Source organism: Miscanthus floridulus, chromosome 17 (genome assembly GCF_019320115.1).
Source record: "Miscanthus floridulus cultivar M001 chromosome 17, ASM1932011v1, whole genome shotgun sequence".
In the NCBI taxonomy this organism is placed as follows: Eukaryota; Viridiplantae; Streptophyta; class Magnoliopsida; order Poales; family Poaceae; genus Miscanthus; species Miscanthus floridulus.
In genome coordinates this window covers 97,397,375-97,418,737 of record NC_089596.1, presented here as the reverse complement: position 1 = coordinate 97,418,737, position 21,363 = coordinate 97,397,375, and the positions used below count along the sequence as shown (strand labels likewise).

At 46.1% G+C, this 21,363-nt stretch overlaps 1 protein-coding gene across 1 annotated transcript; it reads right to left on the bottom strand.

Moving 5' to 3' along the window:
- Positions 1 to 19,677: 19,677 nt before the first annotated feature.
- Positions 19,678 to 20,211, bottom strand: LOC136516048 (predicted GPI-anchored protein 58). The gene has a single exon (XM_066509460.1). It carries the CDS (start codon positions 20,209 to 20,211, stop codon positions 19,678 to 19,680), a length of 534 nt encoding a protein of 177 aa, XP_066365557.1.
- Between the last annotated feature and the right edge of the window lie 1,152 nt (positions 20,212 to 21,363).

The window sequence follows — 21,363 nt, the reverse complement described above, 5'->3', positions numbered from 1 at the left end:
AATGCTACAGAGAGACGGGGATATTGATGAAGACGTTAGCCATAGAATCAAAGTAGGGTGGATGAAGTGGCGGCAAGCATCTGGTGTCCTATGTGACAAAAGGGTATCACAGAAGCTAAAAGGAAAGTTTTATAGGACGGCGATTAGACCTGCTATGTTGTATGGTGCAGAATGTTGGCCTACGAAAAGACGACATGTTCAACAGATAAGTGTCACGGAAATGCATATATTGCGTTGGATTTGCGGTCATACAAGAAGGGATCGAGTTCAGAACGATGATATACGTGATAGATTAGGGGTAGCACCAATTGAAGAAAAGCTTATCCAGCACCGGTTGAGATGGTTTGGATATGTCCAACGGAGACTTCCAGAGGCACCGGTACGTAGTGGAATCCTAAGCCAGGATAGTAACGTGAAGAGAGGCAGAGGAAGACCGAAGTTGACTTGGGTAGAGGCAATAAAAGGAGACTTGAAAGGATGGAATATACCCAAAGACTTAGCCTTAGATAGGAGTGCTTGGAAGACAGCTATTCACGTGCCTGAACATTGATTACTTCTACTGGGTTTCAACTCTAGCCTACCCCAACTTGTTTGAAACTTAAAGGCTTTGTTGTTGTTGTTTGTACAGGTAAGTTCAAAAAAAATCGAGCCATACAAGAAAGAGGCATTTTTTCTAAGGCAATATAGGTAAATATCTCATCAAATAAGGGTACGGCTAGCACCGGGGCGTCCGGATGCTAGCCCTCGTTCGGACACCCGCGCCTATCCCGCCGCGCTATCTGCCCTGACTGCTACGCCTCACCTCCTCCTACGTGCCCGCCTCAGCGCCAAGCACCCACATGCACGTCCTGCTCCCTCAGTCTCGCATGCGCTAGGGGTGCCCTCTCTCTACTGCATGCAGCTGCAGGAGTGGCAACAATTTTTTCCCACGCATGTATAGTTTCCACGCGAAAATTAATGCACTCCACTCATGAAGAAATGGAACGACACATGTCCCATCTGCACCGCATACAACTATTGCGCCTACACACCCGCCCCTGCATGCCGCATGCAATTATTGCGCCTACACGCCGTGCACATACTTATGCAGTTGTGCGCCATATGCCTGTTGATGCGCATGCAGGTGGGGACCACCCACGCCCGCTTCGCTTCCCTTGCATGTGGGGACCACTACGCACGCACGGATCGCCTCGGCATGCGCTCACTTCCTACGCATGCTAATGTTACAACATGAAGCACTTCTGCAACATACGTATAAAACAGGTGAAATATTTATAAAACATACGTTTGCAACATATGTGTATAACAACTACAATATCTAAATAACCACACTTACAACATACGTCTGAAATAGATGAAATATTTTGAATAGACGCTAGCAACATATATATGAAACATATGCAACATTACAACATTCAGATGAAACACTTGCAACATATATCTGAAATAGATAAAACATTTGAAACACATACTTGCAACATACATCTATAGCCTCTGCGACATATGTAACATCCATATAGAACACTTGTAATAAACATTTGAAATAGCTGAAATATTTGAAACATATACACTTGAAACATACGTGTATAGCCATTGCAACATATATAACACTAGATCTAGTTTTGCAACATCCAGATAAAACATATGCAACATACATCTAAAATGCATGAAACATACGGTTGCAACATGGGCTCTTGTACTTGCTGCCGCTCAATGGAAGTTGGTTGACGCGGTGTGGGAAGCGCAGCGTGTGGCTCGGGTGGCATGTAGCGCGCGGCACAAGCGCGGCACAAGGCATGGGGCGCGTGCGGCACGAGGTGGGTCTGTCTCCTTCGGACGGATGGAGCGTTACCGATCAAACAAGGTTTCCATAGAGTACTCAAATGGCCAAAACAGTCCTCGAAAAAAAATGGCCAAAACAGACTCCGAACATAGGAGATATGAACTATTCATTCTTGTCGGTGTGTCGGTAGGGATGAGATTCTTCCTAATTGCATTCAACTCTTCCTAATATGTAAACTCCATGTTAAAAATGACTTCAATATGTTTGATTATCTCTACTATAATAGATCAATCAAAATTATACTAGGTCTCTTCAGAAAAACGTTTCTTGCTAAAAACATTCAACCATTGTGTATCAAAAAAATATACGCAAAAAAAATGTGTCTATTAAAATCAGAGCTAATAAAACATCGAACCAAATTGGATGGCCGACGAAAGAAGTTTGATGGCAGGCTTCAAACGCACCCCTCCGCCCCCACGCACGCGCGGCTTCAGACACGCCCCACGCGCACACCGTGGCCAGCACAGGATCGAAGGCTGCGAGCGGGCACGGAATAAAAGCACGGAACAAAAAAAGGAAACGCACCATCAGGGCCCGAGCAACCGTTGATCCCGCCGCTGCCGCCGTGGACCCGGCCGCCTCCTCCCTCCGCGCACGCCGCGGCTACCTAGGCCGACCGTGGGCGCGAGTGCCGACGTGATCGCGTGCTCGGCCGTGGGCTCGAGCGCTGCCCTGGCTCCGATGTGTGCTCGGTGGCGGCGGACAAGCAGCCAGGACCATGATTCTTCAGTGCAGGTACCCCCATCTCTCTCTCTCCCTCTCTAATTTCCTCTGATTTTCTTGATTTGATGAGGAAGTTCTCTAACTTCAGGATTCTTCAGTGCGCCCCCCACGATTTGGTCCTAATTTCGTGGTTGCAGGAGCAGTCGCTCCTGTTACAGGAGGTTCATCCTTTTCTTGTATGATTTGTTCTTGCATTTTTTTGGGTCCATTATTTAGTCTTCAATCTTGAAGTATGGTGTCGATTCTTTTGTTGGTACTAGCAGCTGCTTTTCTTTTGCAGGCTTTGGTCCAGTAAACATGCAAGACAGGTATGATCAAGTTCGAACCTGATTTCAGTCTTTTTCTGATAACAGCTAGAAGCTGACACACAAAAATTTTCTGTCTTTTTCCGATATAAGGACCCTAACTGGCATCCTTTCAAGACTCAGCTACAAAGGTATATGTATGTGCCCAATGGAATGAATACACATCTTCTATCTCCCTAACTTTTGTGGCAACACTTATCAAGTTCAATATTCCGTCCCACTACTGTCATTTGATTCAATTGTAGCTTAATTTATTAAAACAGGTTAGACTTGATCAAATCAAATGCGTTACTTCCGCGTATTCATTTGAAGGTCGGATTGCAGTGTGGATTGTAGTCATAATAAACTATACTTCCGCGTATTAGTGTTTGATAGATTGTTGGTTGTGTTTTTTAATTTCAGAAATCCGTATCATAGTATCATGTTATGCTTAACTGTCTGATCATGTTATGCTCTTACTGTTTGAGTTGTGATCCCTCCTCGACCCGCCACGCGTCCTTCACCTCCTGGGCCACCGGCTCGCCTCCGTCGACGAGCTAGCGTTGCCCTCGCGGAGCTTGATTCATGGCCTGATGCTAGGTAAAGTTTCTGTTCTGCAATTTTCAGTTTACCAGCAGCAGTTTGCTGGGTGTCTTATTGGTGTGTTATTGGGTTTATTATTGATTGCTCTCACATATATTTTAATCCTTGTTTAATTGCTAACTAGCTGTTGTAACAGGTCATGTGGTTTCATGGAGTTTGGGTAGCTGAGCGTGGAGGCAATCCTTGTGCAATTCATTCTCATGATGCAGGTGTAGCATGTATTCACATTTGTCAAATGTCACTACAGCTTGCAATAGTGGATTAGCTTTCCAGACTAACTAAAGATTAGATCCTTGCTTGTGTGACATATTAAGTATCTCAAGTTATTTATATTAATTAAATGCTATGCTTCCGGTACCTTCTTGTATGCCAGCGCATACAAGGCTTTTGCTCTTTGCATGGTTGCATAGGTTTCAGTATGAAATTTGTTTATTAAATGCTTGGACAGAGAGGTCTGGTTATTGCTTGCTTATTAAATTTGTTTATTAAATTTTGAGGCATGAGATACAATTCAAAGTTGGCACGGAGGTGGGTGCGGTTGGTCAGTTATTTTCTCAAGTGGTCAAAAGAAAGTAGTTCTGCTGTTGCTAACAATTGCGTTATGGGTTGAATGCAGATTGTGATCGACTCTTGCTGCATGACATTTGCGGAGGTGCAGAAGAGGAGAAAGGATTTTTGGGCAGAGTTTGAACTATATGCTGCTGACCTTCTTGTTAGTGTAGCAGTTGATATTGCACTTGTGGGGCTACTGGCTCCATATGTGAGAATTGAGAAGCCATCTGCTTCAACGGGGCTCTTTGGAAGATTCAGTAGGATGGCTGGATCTTTGCGAAGCGGGTGAAATTTCATTTCGAGTTGTTGTCTATGGAGATTTGTACCACACCATGAAAAACAATTGAATTCGAAAGTCTGTTTAACTTGTATATCACTCCCATGACCATTTTTTCATCTATGAAATTGAAATAGAATGGAGATGTTGCTAAACCAGCAATAGAGCTGTGACTTCAAAAATCTATTTATGAATGGCACTAAGATTTTAAAACCGCAGTGTTTTACAAGCACACCAGGTGTTCACGATTTAGTCTACAACGTACATGCTTCATTCTCTAGCTTCCTTTTCACTCACTCTGTTTTATTCCAAAATTTTTATATGCAGCCTACATTTGTTCTTAAGTTCAGATTTATTTCTGCAACAAAATACTTTGTTCTCAGATCGGGCTATAACAACAACAACAATAACAACAACAACAAAGCCTTTAAGTCCTAAACAAGTTGGGGTAGGCTAGAGTTGAAACCCAACAGAAGCAATTAAGGTTCAGGCACGTGAATAGCTGTCTTCCAAGCACTCCTATCTAAGGCTAAGTCTTTGGGTATATTCCATCCTTTCAAGTCTCCTTTTATTGCCTCTACCCAAGTCAACTTCGGTCTTCCTCTGCCTCTCTTCACGTTACTATCCTGACTTAGGATTCCACTACGCACCGGTGTATCTGGAGGTCTCCGTTGCACATGTCCAAACCATCTCAACCGGTGTTGGACAAGCTTTTCTTCAATTGGCGCTACCCCTAATCTCTCACGTATATCATCATTCCGAACTCGATCCCTTCTTGTATGACCGCAAATCCAACGCAACATACGCATTTCCGCGACACTTAGCTGTTGAATATGTCGTCTTTTCGTAGGCCAACATTCTGCACCATACAACATAGCAGGTCTAATCGCCGTCCTATAAAACTTGCCTTTTAGCTTCTGTGGTACCCTTTTGTCACATAGGACACCAGACGCTTGCCGCCACTTCATCCACCCTGCTTTGATTCTATGGCTAACATCTTCATCAATATCCCCGTCCCTTTGTAGCATTGATCCTAAATATCGAAAGGTATCCTTCCTAGGCACTACTTGACCTTCCAAACTAAAATCTTCCTCCTCCCGAGTAGTAGTGCCGAAGTCACATCTCATATACTCAGTTTTAGTTCTACTAAGTCTAAAACCTTTGGACTCCAAAGTCTCCCGCCATAACTCCAGTTTCTGATTCACTCCTGTCCGGCTTTCATCAACTAGCACTACATCGTCCGCGAAAAGCATACACCAAGGGATGTCCCCTTGTATGTCCCTTGTGACCTCATCCATCACTAAAGCAAACAAATAAGGGCTCAAAGCTGACCCTTGATGTAGTCCTATCCTAATCGGGAAGTCATCCGTGTCTCCATCACTTGTTCGAACTCTAGTCACAACATTGCTGTACATGTCCTTAATGAGCCCGACGTACTTCATTGGGACTTTATGTTTGTCCAAAGCCCACCACATAACATTCCTTGGTATTTTATCATAAGCCTTCTCCAAGTCAATAAAAACCATATGTAGGTCCTTCTTCTTCTCCCTATACCGCTCCATAACTTGTCTTATTAAGAAAATGGCTTCCATGGTTGACCTTCCGGGCATGAAACCAAATTGGTTCATAGAGACCCGCGTTATTGCTCTCAAGCGATGCTCGATAACTCTCTCCCATAGCTTCATAGTATGGCTCATCAACTTAATTCCCCGGTAATTTGTACAACTTTGAATATCCCCTTTATTCTTGTAGATCGGTACCAATATACTTCTCCTCTACTGATCAGGCATCTTGTTCGATCGAAAAATATGGTTGAACAGCTTGGTTAACCATACTACAGCTATGTCCCCGAGGCATTTCCACACCTCGATTGGGATATCATCCGGTCCCATCGCCTTACCTCCTTTCATCCTTTTCAACGCCTCTCTGACCTCATATTCTTGGATTCTCCGCACAAAGTGCCTATTGGTGTCATCAAAAGAGTCATCCAACTGAAAAGGTTGTGTCCATATTCTCACCATTGAACAATTTGTCAAAATACTCTTGCCATCGATGTCGGATCTCATCCTCCTTTACCAAGAGATGCTCCCTTTCATCCTTAATGCACTTAACTTGGTTGAAGTCCCGTGTCTTTCTCTCACGAACCCTAGCCATCCTATAAATGTTCTTCTCTCCTTCCTTCGTACTCAAATGTTGGTAAAGATCCTCGTACGCTCTACCCTTTGCCACACTTACTGCTCGCTTTGCAGTCTTCTTTGCCACCTTATACTTCTCTATGTTGTCCACACTCCTGTCATGGTACAAGCATCTATAGCATTCTTTCTTCTCCTTAATAGCCCTTTGGATTTCCTCGTTCCACCACCAAGTATCTTTAGCCTCGCGTCCCCTTCCTTTGGTTACTCCACACACCTCTGAGGCTACCTTTCGAATGTTGGTTGCCATCTTGTCCCACATATTGTTTATGTCGTCTTCTTCCTTCCAAGAGCCCTCTTTGATAACCATTTCCCTAAATACCTCTGACGTCTCCCCTTTCAGTTTCCACAGATCGGGCTATAAGCGAATAAAAAATTGTACAGATTGAAAATTGAATAAATGGTGGCAACAAAGGTGTAGATGAGGTCCAGGGCTATCTGCAGGTACCTCTAGCTTCTTTTTCACACTGTTTTTTTTCAGAAATTTTACTATGCAGCTTACAATTGCTGGCAAGTTTAGATTTTTATATATGCAACAAAAGAATTTGTTCTCAATTTGGCCTATAGGAGATTGAAAATTTTTACAGACTGAAAATTGATTAAATGGCTTGCTCTCTGCATATATGCACATGATATGTTTTTTTTGCGCATTTATGCACATGATCTGTTGTAGGTTGCTAGCTATTTTACCTTTGCCTACATGATATATTGTTTAAATAAACTTTTCAGATACTCCTTTAGAACATGGATGGACCTATTAACTCTTTTTATTTTGGTGCTCAATGACCCTGTTTTTGGATGATTCATTTACTAGAATATGTTCTCAATATTTTTAAAACCACACGGGTCCTTCTCATGCAAGCATTGGTGTTAATATTGCACCACTAGTTCTAGAGCAGCGATTGTAGGTCCTTGTCCCCGGACGCCACCTCTATAGACTCGCTTCTTTGCTGGGACCGCTCGTAAGTGAGAGAGACTGACGGTAGTTTGTACAAATTTTATCTTGTTTTGTTTTTTACCATAGCGTTAGCACGGGCATTGAAACCCAGTATTGATTTCCAGTACATGCTAAGTGCAGAAGGATCCTCTCCTACTGAGATACAAGGTGTTTGATACTGAGTGTTCACTTTGGCTCATGATTTTTTGAGAAGAGATTTATTTTTTGTCCTATTGTTCAATAATCCTCATGGGTAAAATAATCTTGAAGAAAGACACTCCCTGATAATTATCTGGAAGCACAAGGCCCTGTTCGGCTTACCCCATATTCGGCTTGTTCAGCTTCTTTTTTCTGTCGGAACAGTGTTTTTCTCTCACAACAATTCAGCCGGAACAGTGTTTTTTAGCCAGTTTCAGCCAAATTTCAGACCAGCGAACGGGGCTAAAATGGTATGTTTCTGACCTCTGTACCTCATCGTGCATTATGGTGATCAATGTAACAAATGAAACAAATCTTCCTGTTAAAAAATCATAGGACACCTAGGTACATCAAGATTGATCTCCAGCAGGATAGGTTTGATCCAAAGTCCAACTGAATTAATAAGCAATTACAGAATCAAGTTCGATGAAAACTTTTTTATTCAACCTTAGAAATAAGATACCTACCTGTTTTACTCTTTCAGTTGTTCGTTTTTATGTGAATTTTAAATATATTTCATCTATGCTTTATTACTAATACATGTTGTGACACGTTGGCTTAAAATCTACTTCTTTGGGACTGTATATGTCGTCTTTTGGTTGTTTGATTTGCACTATTAAATGTTACCGTAGCGTTAGCACAGGCAGTATACTTGGAACATAGTCAATGTATGTTCTGCATACTCCGTATTTTTAATTGTGGTGTTACTTTTTATCTGCTTGAATCTGATAATAGACCAAATATGAAATGATTTACTACCAATCTGGAATTATATCTTGAGATAATACAATACTTTTTCATCCTCGACGTGATGTTGGTTTTTGGTCCAGCTCCTTGTCATCATTAGTCTGACCATTGTCAAAATTCTGGTAAATTTCCTTTTTGTTCATCTACTGCAGCCTAAAACCGATTCCTTTTCAACAGGCAAAGCTGGATGCTGTCAAAATTGCATATGAAAGCCTCCAGGATAAGGCTTAAGGTGCTTTACTGCTTTGTTGATCATGTAAACACATGCCGGGTGATTTTAGCACATGCCGACAGTGGAGGCAATCAGAACTATTTTATTTACAAAGTAGTGGTATGTAAATTTATTCTAATATTCATCAATGTTAGACATGATCCTTTTGTATCGGTCACTGATTGATGCTTACAAAATTTACAGGATGATCAATTTTCTTTGTTTTTTTTATTCAAGCCATTACAATTCTCCGAGTTTGGAGAAACGCCATTACAATTCACCTATTCGGAGATCTGCCATTATAATTTTATCTCTCCCCCATTCATACCATTTCTACGCCTACCACACATAAAGGTCCACTGTCAGGGCCGTATGCGTACAACAACGCCTACGGACGTCAAGTCTGCGACTCCTCCGTTAGACCAAGCCCGCCCGTGGACGCTCGCCTCGCCGTGGTCGCGCGCAGGCTGCGCGCCGCCGCTCCACCTTCGGCCCCCATGGGAGAGGTGTGTGTCCTCTCCATCAACAGCGGCACACCCGCGACCGACGGGCTCCTGGCTAGCGCCACGCTGGAGCATCCTGGCGTCCGTCCGATGTCCCCAACCGGCTTCCCCTGCGCCGGCTATGTGGCGGGTCTATTGGAGCGCAGGCGGGCTGTGCAGTGTCAGGACCGATGGCATCCACTCTGTGCCAAATGAACAAGTGGAGGCTGCGGTGCCGGGCTCGGCAGGAGGAAGACCTGCTCGGCCCAAGAAGAAGAACGTTCGGGTGTTTGGGCCTTAGTGGGAGAATGAGTGAGCCCGGTATGTATGCGTGCGTGAGTCTGTTGCATATATGAGAAGGCTTAGGCCACAGAGAAAGGCATGAACATTGTAAACCAAATATTCTAAACTGCAACTAAAGCTTCGTCTGCTCCGGTTCCTCCTGCTCTGCTGTGGCAGAACCGCCTAATGTGATGCCTCACAGGAGTGCTCGTCTTTCATTAGACACTAAGCACTCGAGGGAGAACACTAGATTACTCGGTTCCGTCGGACACACCCCAGGGGAGAACCCGAAAATCCACATTTTTGCCATCAGGATCACAAATGAGAGAATAAAGCTTACATCATTCGTAACCATTTCTTACATCACTTTTAACACAACAGCAGAGTATAATATTTATTAATATAACAGCGGAATGAAATCATATTATCAGAGTTATAAACAATTTAATTGAACAGCGGAATAGAAACATGTGAACAGAGTTACAGCGGAAATAAACCTCTATTAATGACATGATGAAGTATCGACATATAAACTACGATAACAGATTATTAAACTTCCATTTATAAAAGCATTTGGCGAGAGTTATAAATAACAACTACGATCGCAGCGTAAAGGAAATCCTCGCTGAGCCCACCAGAAGGAATCCACACACAAAGGTCAGCTCAAGCCTCCACCAGTTACCTACAACAGGGGGAATACAACCCTGAGTACTCAATTGTACTCAGCAAGACTTACCCGATAGGAGAAAAGAAAAGACTCTAAGGATATGCAAAGCTATTTGGCTTGTGGGTTCATTGCATTTGCAGGAAGCATTACTAAACGTGCGTCCTTATATTCGATTTTTATTAAAAGCCACATTGGTTCATTAGCTAACCATTCTATGTAAGCACCTGTGCTACTTTCAAGCAGGTGGTAAGCAATCAGATTTTCTTTGTCCACCTTCCATCTTTCAGTTCTTACTACGATGCTAAACCGTAGACAAGCCGTACCGGATAGCCCGGCGATTCACGAATCAATGTCCCCAGCTGGGTACCCCGAAAACACACGCCCTGCTTGTACCCCGGGCACAAGCAGGACCAACCCATCACTCTCCTTTCCTGGGTGTCCAGGTCCCCGTCCAAACTGGGACTCCAAGCCCCCGCCCCTGAGTCCCGGACTCAGTGCAGCGCAAGGACCTCCTCCACCAAAATAAAACCCTAATAGTCGGTCCAGAAAGAGCCGGATCCGCGACAAGAGAGCAACAAGTCTTCCAAGCGCCCATACACAAGTATGTGCTCGGGATAATAAGTCTATGACCTGCCTAGAGTCATATGCAACGATCAGTCCTTAATCGACCAGACAGGGAGAAACGGTGTAACCAAGCTATGACCCGCCTCCGCGGCGACACAACTTCTTACACCCACCAATACCCAAACCATGTACCTGTCCGGTCACCATTTTCCTTTCCACCATTTTATATATTCCAAGTGATAATCATATAGTAACATATCCCCTATATCTCGCGAATGACAGGCAATCACTAGACTTCTACCGGAGTCCTGTAGCATAGCATTCTACACGATCCTGTCATACTAGTAAGACTCATAGGAATAAAGATATATATGCAAGTGGGTTTCATTCAACTCCTTGAAACTTAATGCACAAATATAATTTAAGCTGCAGAAAGGTAGGGGTTATGCACCGGGGCTTGCCTGGGTAAAATATAATCAGAAGTTAGCTTTTCATCATGGCGACATGATCTCCAAAAGCACCATTTCTCCAGCAACTCCCGATAACTCCGTGATCCAGCGATGTCCCTATTATGATATGCAATGTAATGCCATGCAAAGATATAATTAATTGACTGCAATCATGACTCGTATAAATACGCTTTACGCCGCTCACGTTAACAAGCCAGATCTAACGACGACCGTACTTAGGCTACATATCCGTGTTGTCGAACAAGGCATTATTTCTCAACAATTCTTAGTTATATAAACCCAAGTTGTTTCTTTATTTCATTCTATCGATTTAATCCTTTTTCGCAATAAGCCATCATTAGCTAATTAGCAACTAGTTATTCTGGAGCTACAAAATTTACGGTGGGTACTAATATTGCTGGGAGCCTACTATACAAATTTCATATTCAATACTATAGCCAATTTATCAGAACAATTCCTACAAGTTGTCTTTTTACATTATTAAGTATCCCAAATTAATTATATAGCTCCTAAGATTATTATCCAACTATGTGAACAAATTATACTAGCAAGTAGATCATGATTTTAGAAACTTAACACAATTGGTTTCATCATTTTTGGACAACTACACAATTTTATATTGATCTTGCAAGTTTCAGCCATTTTAAACAAAAACTACAAAAAGACAGACACCTGGGCCAACCACGGCCAGCGCGGCCCATGCGAGCGACCACGAGGCCCAGGTAGGCATCTGACCAGCGGACGGCCCAGGCGCGGCGCATGACCAGCAGCCCGGGCGGGGCAGCGAGCAGGCCATGGGCAGCGGTCCAGCCACAGTGAGACGCGCAGTAACGGCGCGCGGCCCAGCAGCGGTCGCCAGCAAGCCGGCCCAGCGAGGCACGTGCGGCCCAACAGACCGGCCCAAGCGCGGCCTGCCCCAAACCAGTCAGGCGACTTTCGCAAAAATGTCCCTGCGTTTTCTTGAAACTAACCCGCAGGACACAAGCACTATTTACTCGTGTCACGTATTTTGCGATAAGAACCCTGTATAAAAATTCGGCTTGGATTCATACCCTCCTTCAATCTCCAGAGTAGAGCCTCGGCACAGAGGAACCGAGCGGCGGCGCTGCTGCGGTTGAGAGGCGCGGAGCAGCAGCAAGAGCACCGGCGCGCGAACACGACCGTGCGCGGCCTGACCGCGGCACGGACCACGGCGAAGCACGGCACGGTGGCCTGGTAGGCAGAGCTGCGCGAGGCAAGCAGAGGAGGGCGGCGCCGCGGTGGTGCAGCATGGACTCCGGGGCGGTGGCGTGGCTGCGACGGCTCGGGCGCGCGGGCACGGAGGAGCCGCGGTTGGCTCTGGGACGGCGTGGGACACCGGCGGCATGGCGCACGGGAGGGCGGCAACGGCGAACACGGACACCGAAACCCGCGCGCGCGGACGGCAGCGGCCGAGGAGCTCCAGGGGGCTTGGCTGGTGCGGTACGGCCGGCGCGAAAGGGCAGCGCGGCTGCTGTGGTTCGGCGCATGGAGCAGTGGGTAGCACGGCGGGCGGGCGTGACGCGCCCGGTGGAGGTGTGCGGGTCGCGGCCATGGCAGGGCGCTCGCGCGAGGCAGCAGCAGCGAGAGGAGTGGTGTGCCAGACCCGGCCGAGAGAAGGAGTGGGAGCAGAGGAGAGACTGCTTCTGCGAACTGGTAGTGGAGAGTGGGGTGGGCTAGTCGAGCAGCGGCCTAGGCGTCCTCAAGAAGTGGAAAGAACAGAGGGTAGGAGGCAGTAGCGTGTGCGACCTTCCTGACATGGACGCGTTGTCGATCAGGGGAAACGAACAAAACAAGATGGATCACGCCATCAGGGGTATGGCAAAATGACAAAGCGAGTAGCTTGTATCCTTGTGCTGGATAGTTAATTACTTCTCTATGAACAAGTTGAGCGCTCGGCAGCTAAAAAGAAAGGAAGAGAGAAGCATTGCTGCCGACACGGAGGTGACCCGACCAGACCTGACGCGTAGTGACTGAACGACAAAGACCAATGTGCACGCACAGGCACCTCCGTGGCACGGCGTGGAAAAACAATCGGAGACAGACAAGGACCAAACAGGCAGAGGCAGCAGCAGATTCAGAGGACGCAGAAACGGACATGCAGGCAACCCACAGCGCAGCACACGGTAAGTCCATTCCCCCCTCATATACAGAAACGGACATGCAGGCAACCCACAGCGCAGCACACGGTAAGTCCATTCCCCCCTCATATATATATATATATATATATATATATATATATATATATATATATATATATATATTATACATGTTACGGCAGTAACATTAAATCAAAGTACGTGCATGCATGCTGTCGATTATCTCATTCAATTGTTTGTTCGTACACATGCACATATATATATATATATATATATATATATATATATATATATATATATATATATATATATATATATATATAACGGTTCACTACTTTAGTTAATTTGCAATGTCTAGGCACCAGAAAATTTCAGCAAGCTCGAATTTAAATTTCTATTCAAAAGCTATATATATATATATATTGTTCTATTTATGAATGGGTTTTATTTTATTTATAAACGTTGCTTTTCATGCTTAATTTAATAGAACGAACCGTTTGCTATCGATTGGTTCGAATTGTCGTTCGACATTCCTAATTATTTCTACGCCCGGCGTGATTCAACTTGAGCGTTTACTTGAGTCCGCGAACTAAGTCACACTGGATTCGCGTATCGCGTCGAATACGTTTTAAATCAAAAGTCCGAGAAACTCGTTTCGAAAACTTTACTGAGGCCTAAATCGCGGCGCTAAAAGGATCGTAAAACCGAGGTGTTACAACCAACCCCCCATAAAAAGAATCTTGTCCCGAGATTCGAAACTAGAAGCAGAAAAGGGGAAACGCGATTGCATTCCGTAGATCAGGGACTACACGAAAGATTACACGACTTCGAATACTAAACCACACGGGGAGCTAGGGATACCTGGTTAAGAGCAACTTGATACACCCAAGACCTACTCCCAAAGTCGAGATAGACGAGGACAATGGAGAAACAACAAGATAATGATTATCCAAAACATGGCGTAGCACCAACAAATCCAGAAACAGTCGACTGAGAAGTAAAACATCGTGAATCCTACAGCCAACTACCCAAGGTAACTTGAACTTCTTCGACGAACCGGATCCTTTCTTCTTCTTCGATCACACCATCACCTCAGACAGACGAACCTAGCTTCACAACATCGACTGGATTTCGTAGTTCTGCTCCAAAGGAGGGGGGAAATGGGGATGAAGGAGAAAAGCAAGGACCAAGGGTTACTTATAGTGGAGAGCGGAGGTGGGGAGCAACACACCGGAGTGGAGATAAGATTGGACATGTTGCGCTCCCTGCGTGAGCGACGGAGGGGGAAATAAAGGAGAAGAGAGGAGGTCCACTCGACGAGGCAGGCAGTGCGGGCGGTCGTGTCACCAAAAGAAGAAGGAAAAGAGAGGGAAATGGGGGGGTCCGGTACGAGGAACAACGGCGCGGAGGGTAGAGAGCCGACCGGATGCTGGGAAAGGTGAAGTGCATAGTGCACAAAGATGGCGAGCACTGCATGATGCCGCAGCCACGTGAAAATGGGATGCTACCGATCTCGACATAGACGGTGTTCGCAGGGCACGCAGGGAAATAACCCGGCATGCGTAGCACAGTCGACTAAGCACAGGGCTTGGGACAAGACGTCCACTCTGACTTTTGCAACTACTCCCGACTATCCACTGCTAACCTTCCTTGACCACATTCGTCTTTTCTGTAAACCCAGATCATGTCATACTTCCTTTCTCCAAACCATCTCCTTTTTACCTTGAAAGACACTTTTGCATCCCCATTATGGATTTCCCGTTTGAACACCCGAACATTTTCAAGGAGAAAACTTTAAAACAAAACGGTACGGTGGTGTAACTTGGTAAAGGTACTTGGTTAACAACCTCGATACCAGCGCATGCCGAGCAGCGTCACATGTGGCAGCTGTTCCACACGGAGCCCTCGGTTTCGTCGTGGCACCATAAGCTTTTAACCAGGCAACTATCACCAACTTACACGCCATGAAGGTAGTGGGGTCATAGACCATAGAGTAAGGGGTATCGCAAGGGAAAATTCAAACAACAAAGGTTTCCCTCCACAATAAGGGACAAGGAATTCAAATCCAACGACGGATTTGTTTTAAAAAGATTCAAGTGTTCTGCTGGGACATCCATAATTAGTCGATACAGTGTCCAATAACATCCAATCACGACTGATCTGCTGGCGTCTGAATGGCAACTTTTCTTGCAACCCGCTCAATATCGCCCTTGAAAACTTTAAGCACATCTAACGAAACTTTAAGGTAGATGAACGCAATAAACACATTGACTAGATAAAAGGCAGGTTCCAATGGTCCTACACGGGTACATCATCCCAAGGCAACTAATCTACATCCTCTCGTGGCAACGGCTGAGCGAGAGGAATCAAGGGTTCTTCTTCGGACACTTCTGAGGGGGGAGGTGCGGGCGGTGCTGCAACACTTGTTCTTCTTCTTTCGGGCAGGTGGATAGGGATCCCTTCCAAGATCAGGGCATCCTGCCTTTCAGCAGCCAGTGTCCTCCGCTCGGCCCTGGTGACAAGATAGGCCACCCGCAGCTGATGAACATGCCGATCTTCGGCTCCCTTTAGAGCTTCCTCCATGGTAGCCTCTCGGCTCTCAGCAGCTGCAGCGCTGGCATGCGCGTCGGCGAGCTGCACCTGGAGCATCCGGTTGAAGATCTCGACTTCCTTGGCGCGCCGAAGGCACGCCCTCAGCACCAAGGCTTGACGGTCGTACTGCTCATCCAGAGCGAGCAGGTACGTGGTCAAGTACACCACGGTGGGACTGTCCTCTTGCACATCTCGTCCTTGCAAAGCCTCCATGCGAGCCCTCCATGCCCGCCGATTCTTGTCCAAAGGAGGAAAGAACCGCATGGGGGTACGGGCAATGGGCTCCTCATAGATCTGGTAGAGGTACCGCAAGGCTTTGCGGGCCACAACCTGGTAGGTGTCGACGAAGCAAAACCCGGTTGCGGTCACACTCCAGGCTTCCATGAGGTCGGGGAACTCCTCACTCTTTCCGATGTAGACGGTAACCTCACACCGCTCGGTGCCATGCTCCTCATACTCACGTCCCTCATACTCGGGGCAATCATTGACTCTGAGCTTTTGCAAGGTGGCATGTAGGATTCTGGGAAAACCCTCAACGTTCATGCAATAGGTACTAACCCAGGCTCCTGCCATCTTTGGCAGTGGTTGCAAGGAAGGCTGAGCGAAAAGCTGGCTCAAAGGAAAAGCTAAGCGAGCTAAAGTGCGACGAGTGGTGGTACCAATGGCTAAGCCAGGCTCTATTTATAAAGGCGGAGCGCTCAGTGGTCCTAGCGCGGTTCACCAGGGTTCCCGCACGAGATCACTACGATGAATCGACCAAATTCCGCACGTTCGAGGCGAGCGACGTGCGATGCCATTACTGACTAGTATGACTGCAGGGCAAGGGTCCAACAAGAGCGCAGAAAGAGGTATGGGAAGACGTGGGTCACGACCGGTGTGAACCACGGGCGAACGCGAAACACGAAGCCACCGTTCAGACCTAACTCTAGAACAGGACGAGTCAGTCGTGCACAATACGACACGCGTGACACCTATGGGTGGCGTATCTGCAAGTAATATGAGTACTACAATGCATAGGCATGATATGCATGAATGCATGTCCTATACGTCCTTTCACTATTGCCACATATAGGGCAATCGTTCTCAGAATTTTGACACATCGTTCTCCTCCCTGTAACTAGTCGATACTATCGAACTATGCTCGAGTCAGTGTACCTGCAGGAAACTTGATCAAGCCTATCTAAGTCAGCAGAGTGCCATCTATCCTGGATACATAACCATAGTAATAGGGCTACTTATATAACTTCGCATACAAACGCCTAACTTTTTGCAAAAATGGGTTGTCAAATTTTAGTTTAGAAAAGGTTTTCGAAGCTTTATTTCCTCATTTATGCTCTGATACCACTTGTGGCAGAACCGCCTAATGTGATGCCTCACAGGAGTGCTCATCTTCCATTAGACACTAAGCACTCGAGGGAGAACACTAGATTACTCGGTTCCGTCGGACACACCCCAGGGGAGAACCCGAAAATCCACATTTTTGCCATTAGGATCACAAATGAGAGAATAAAGCTTACATCATTCGTAACCATTTCTTACATCACTTTTAACACAACAGCAGAGTATAATATTTATTAATATAACAGCGGAATGAAATCATATTATCAGAGTTATAAACAATTTAATTGAACAGCGGAATAGAAACATGTGAACAGAGTTACAGCGGAAATAAACCTCTATTAATGACATGATGAAGTATCGACATATAAACTACAACAACAGATTATTAAACTTCCATTTATAAAAGCATTTGGCGAGAGTTATAAATAACAACTATGATCGCAGTGTAAAGGAAATCCTCGCTGAGCCCACCAGGAGGAATCCACACACAAAGGTCAGCTCAAGCCTCCACTAGTTACCTACAACAGGGGGAATACAACCCTAAGTACTCAATTGTACTCAGCAAGACTTACCCGATAGGAGAAAAGAAAAGACTCCAAGGATATGCAAAGCTATTTGGCTTGTGGGTTCATTGCATTTGTAGGAAGCATTACTAAACGTGCGTCCTTATATTCGATTTTTATTAAAAGCCGCATTGGTTCATTAGCTAACCATTCTATGTAAGCACCTGTGCTACTTTCAAGCAGGTGGTAAGCAATCAGATTTCCTTTGTCCACCTTCCATCTTTTAGTTCTTACTACGATGCTAAACCGTAGACAAGCCGTACCGGATAGCCCGGCGATTTGTGAATTAATGCCCCCAGCTGGGTACCCCTAAAAACACACGCCCCGCTTGTACCCCAGGCACAAGTAGGACCAACCCATCACTCTCATGTCCCGGGTGTCCAGGTCCCCGTCCAAACTGGGACTCCAAGCCCCCGCCCCTGAGTCCTGGACTCAGTGCGGCGCAAGGACCTCCTCCACCAAAATAAAACCCTAACAGTCGGTCCGGAAAGAACCGGATCCGCGACAAGAGAGCAACAAGTCTTCTAAGCGTCCATACACAAGTATGTGCTCGGGATAATAAGTCTGTGACCTGCCTAGAGTCATATGCAACGATCAGTCCTTAATCGACCAGACAGGGAGAAACGGTGTAACCAAGCTATGACCTGCCTCCGCGGTGACACAACTTCTTACACTCACCAATACCCAAACCATTACCTGTCCGGTCACCATTTTCATTTCCACCATTTATATATTCCAAGTGATAATCATATAGTAACATATCTCCTATATTTCGCGAATGACAGGCAATCACTCGACTTCTACCGAAGTCCTGTAGCATAGCATTCTACACGATCCTGTCATACTAGTAAGACTCATAGGAATAAAGATATATATACAAGTGGGTTTCATTCAACTCCTTGAAACTTAATGCACAAATATAATTTAAGCTGCAGAAAGGTAGGGGTTATGCACCGGGGCTTGCCTGGGTAAAATATAATCAGAAGTTAGCTTTTCATCATGGTGACATGATCTCCAAAAGCACCATTTCTCCAGCAACTCCCGATGACTCCGTGATCCAGCGATGTCCCTATTATGATATGCAATGTAATGCCATGCAAAGATATAATTAATTGACTGCAATCGTGACTCGTATAGATACGCTTTACGCCGCTCACGTTAACAAGCCAGATCTAACGACGACCATACTTAGGCTACATATCCGTGTTGTCGAACAAGGCATTATTTCTCAACAATTCTTAGTTATATAAACCCAAGTTGTTTCTTTTATTTCATTCTATCGATTAAATCCTTTTTCGCAATAAGCCATCATTAGCTAATTAGCAACTAGTTATTCTGGAGCTACAAAATTTACGGTGGGTACTAATATTGCTGGGAGCCTACTATACAATTTCATATTCAATACTAATAGCCAATTTATCAGAACAATTCCTACAAGTTGTCTTTTTACATTATTAAGTATCCCAAATTAATTATATAGCTCCTAAGATTATTATCCAACTATGTGAACAAATTATACTAGCAAGTAGATCATGATTTTAGAAACTTAACACAATTGGTTTCATCATTTTTGGACAACTACACAATTTTATATTGATCTTGCAAGTTTCAGCCATTTTAAACAAAAACTACAAAAAGACAGACACCTGGGCCAACCACGGCCAGCGCGGCCCACGCGGGCGACCACGAGGCCCAGGCAGGCATCTGACCAGTGGACGGCCCAGGCGCGGCGCATGGCCAGCGGCCCGGGCGAGGCAGCGAGCAGGCCATGGGCAGCGGTCCAGCCACAGTGAGACGCGCGGTAACGGCGCGTGGCCCAGCAGCGGTCGCCGGCAAGCCGGCCCAGCAAGGCGCGCGCGGCCCAACAGACCGGCCCAAGCGTGGCCTGCCCCAAACCAGTCAGGCGACTTTCGCAAAAATGTCCCTGCGTTTTCTCGAAACTAACCCGCAGGACACAAGCACTATTTACTCGTGTCACGTATTTTGCGATAAGAACCCTGTACAAAAATTCGGCTTGGATTCATACCCTCCTTCAATCTCCAGAGCAGAGCCTCGGCACAGAGGAACCGAGCGGCGGCGCTGCTGCGGTTGAGAGGCACGGAGCAGTAGCAAGAGCACCGGCGCGCGGGCATGGAAGAGGCACGCGGACACGACCGTGCGCGGCCTGACCACGGCACGGACCACGGCGAAGCACGGCACGGTGGCCTGGCAGGCAGAGCTGCGTGAGGCAAGCAGAGGAGGGCGGCGCCGCGGTGGTGCAGCACGGACTCCGGGGCGGTGGCGTGGCCGCGACGGCTCGAGCGCGCGGGCACGGAGGAGCCGCGGTTGGCTCTGGGACGGCATGGGACACCAGCGGCATGGCGCACGGGAGGGTGGCAACGGCGAACACGGACACCGAAACCCGCGCGCGCGGATGGCTACGGCCGAGGAGCTCCGGGGGGCTTGGCTGGTGCGGTACGGCCGGCGTGAAAGGGCAGCGCGGCTGCTGTGGTTCGGCGCATGGAGCAGTGGGTAGCACGGCGGGCGGGCGTGACGCGCCCGGTGGTGGCGTGCGGGTCGCGGCCATGGCAGGGTGCTCGCGCGAGGCAGCAGCAGCGAGAGGAGTGGTGTGCCGGACCCGACCGAGAGAAGGAGTGGGAGCAGAGGAGAGACTGCTTCTGCGAACTGGTAGTGGAGAGTGGGGTGGGCTCGTCGAGCAGCGGCCTGGCGTCCTTAAGAAGTGGAAAGAGCAGAGGGTAGGAGGCAGTAGCGTGTGCGACCTTCCTGACATGGACGCGTTGTCGATCAGGGGAAACGAACAAAACAAGATGGATCACGCCATCAGGGGTATGGCAAAATGACAAAGCGAGTAGCTTGTATCCTTGTGCTGGATAGTTAATTACTTCTCTATGAACAAGTTGAGCGCTCGGCAGCTAAAAAGAAAGGAAGAGAGAAGCATTGCTGCCGACATGGAGGTGACCCGGCCAGACCTGACGCGTAGTGACTGAACGACAAAGACCAATGTGCACGTACAGGCACCTCCGTGGCACGGCGTGGAAAAACAATCGGAGACAGACAAGGACCAAACAGGCAGAGGCAGCAGCAGATTCAGAGGACGCAGAAACGGACATGCAAGCAACCCACAGCGCAGCACACGGTAAGTCCATTCCCCCCTCATATATATATATATATATATATATATATATATGTGTGTGTGTGCATGTGTACGAACAAACAATTGAATGAGATAATCGACAGCATGCATGCACGTACTTTGATTTAATGTTACTGCCGTAACATGTATATATATATATATATATATATATATATATATATATATATATATATATATATATATATATATATATGTGTGTGTGTGTGTATATATATATAACGGTTCACTACTTTAGTTAATTTGCAACGTCTAGGCACCAGAAAATTTCTGCAAGCTCGAATTTAAATTTCTATTCAAAAGCTATATATATATTGTTCTATTTATGAATGGGTTTTATTTTATTTATAAACATTGCTTTTCATGCTTAATTTAATAGAACGAACCGTTTGCTATCAATTGGCTCGAATTGTCGTTCGACATTCCTAATTATTTCTACGCCCGGCGTGATTCAACTTGAGCGTTTACTTGAGTCCGCGAACTAAGTCACACTGGATTCGCGTATCGCGTCGAATACGTTTTAAATCAAAAGTCCGAGAAACTCGTTTCGAAAACTTTACTGAGGCC

Excerpts from the sequence above, each read along its gene's own strand:
- LOC136516048 (XM_066509460.1), bottom strand. The coding sequence starts at position 20,211 with ATGGCCGCGACCCGCACGCCACCACCGGGCGCGTCACGCCCGCCCGCC.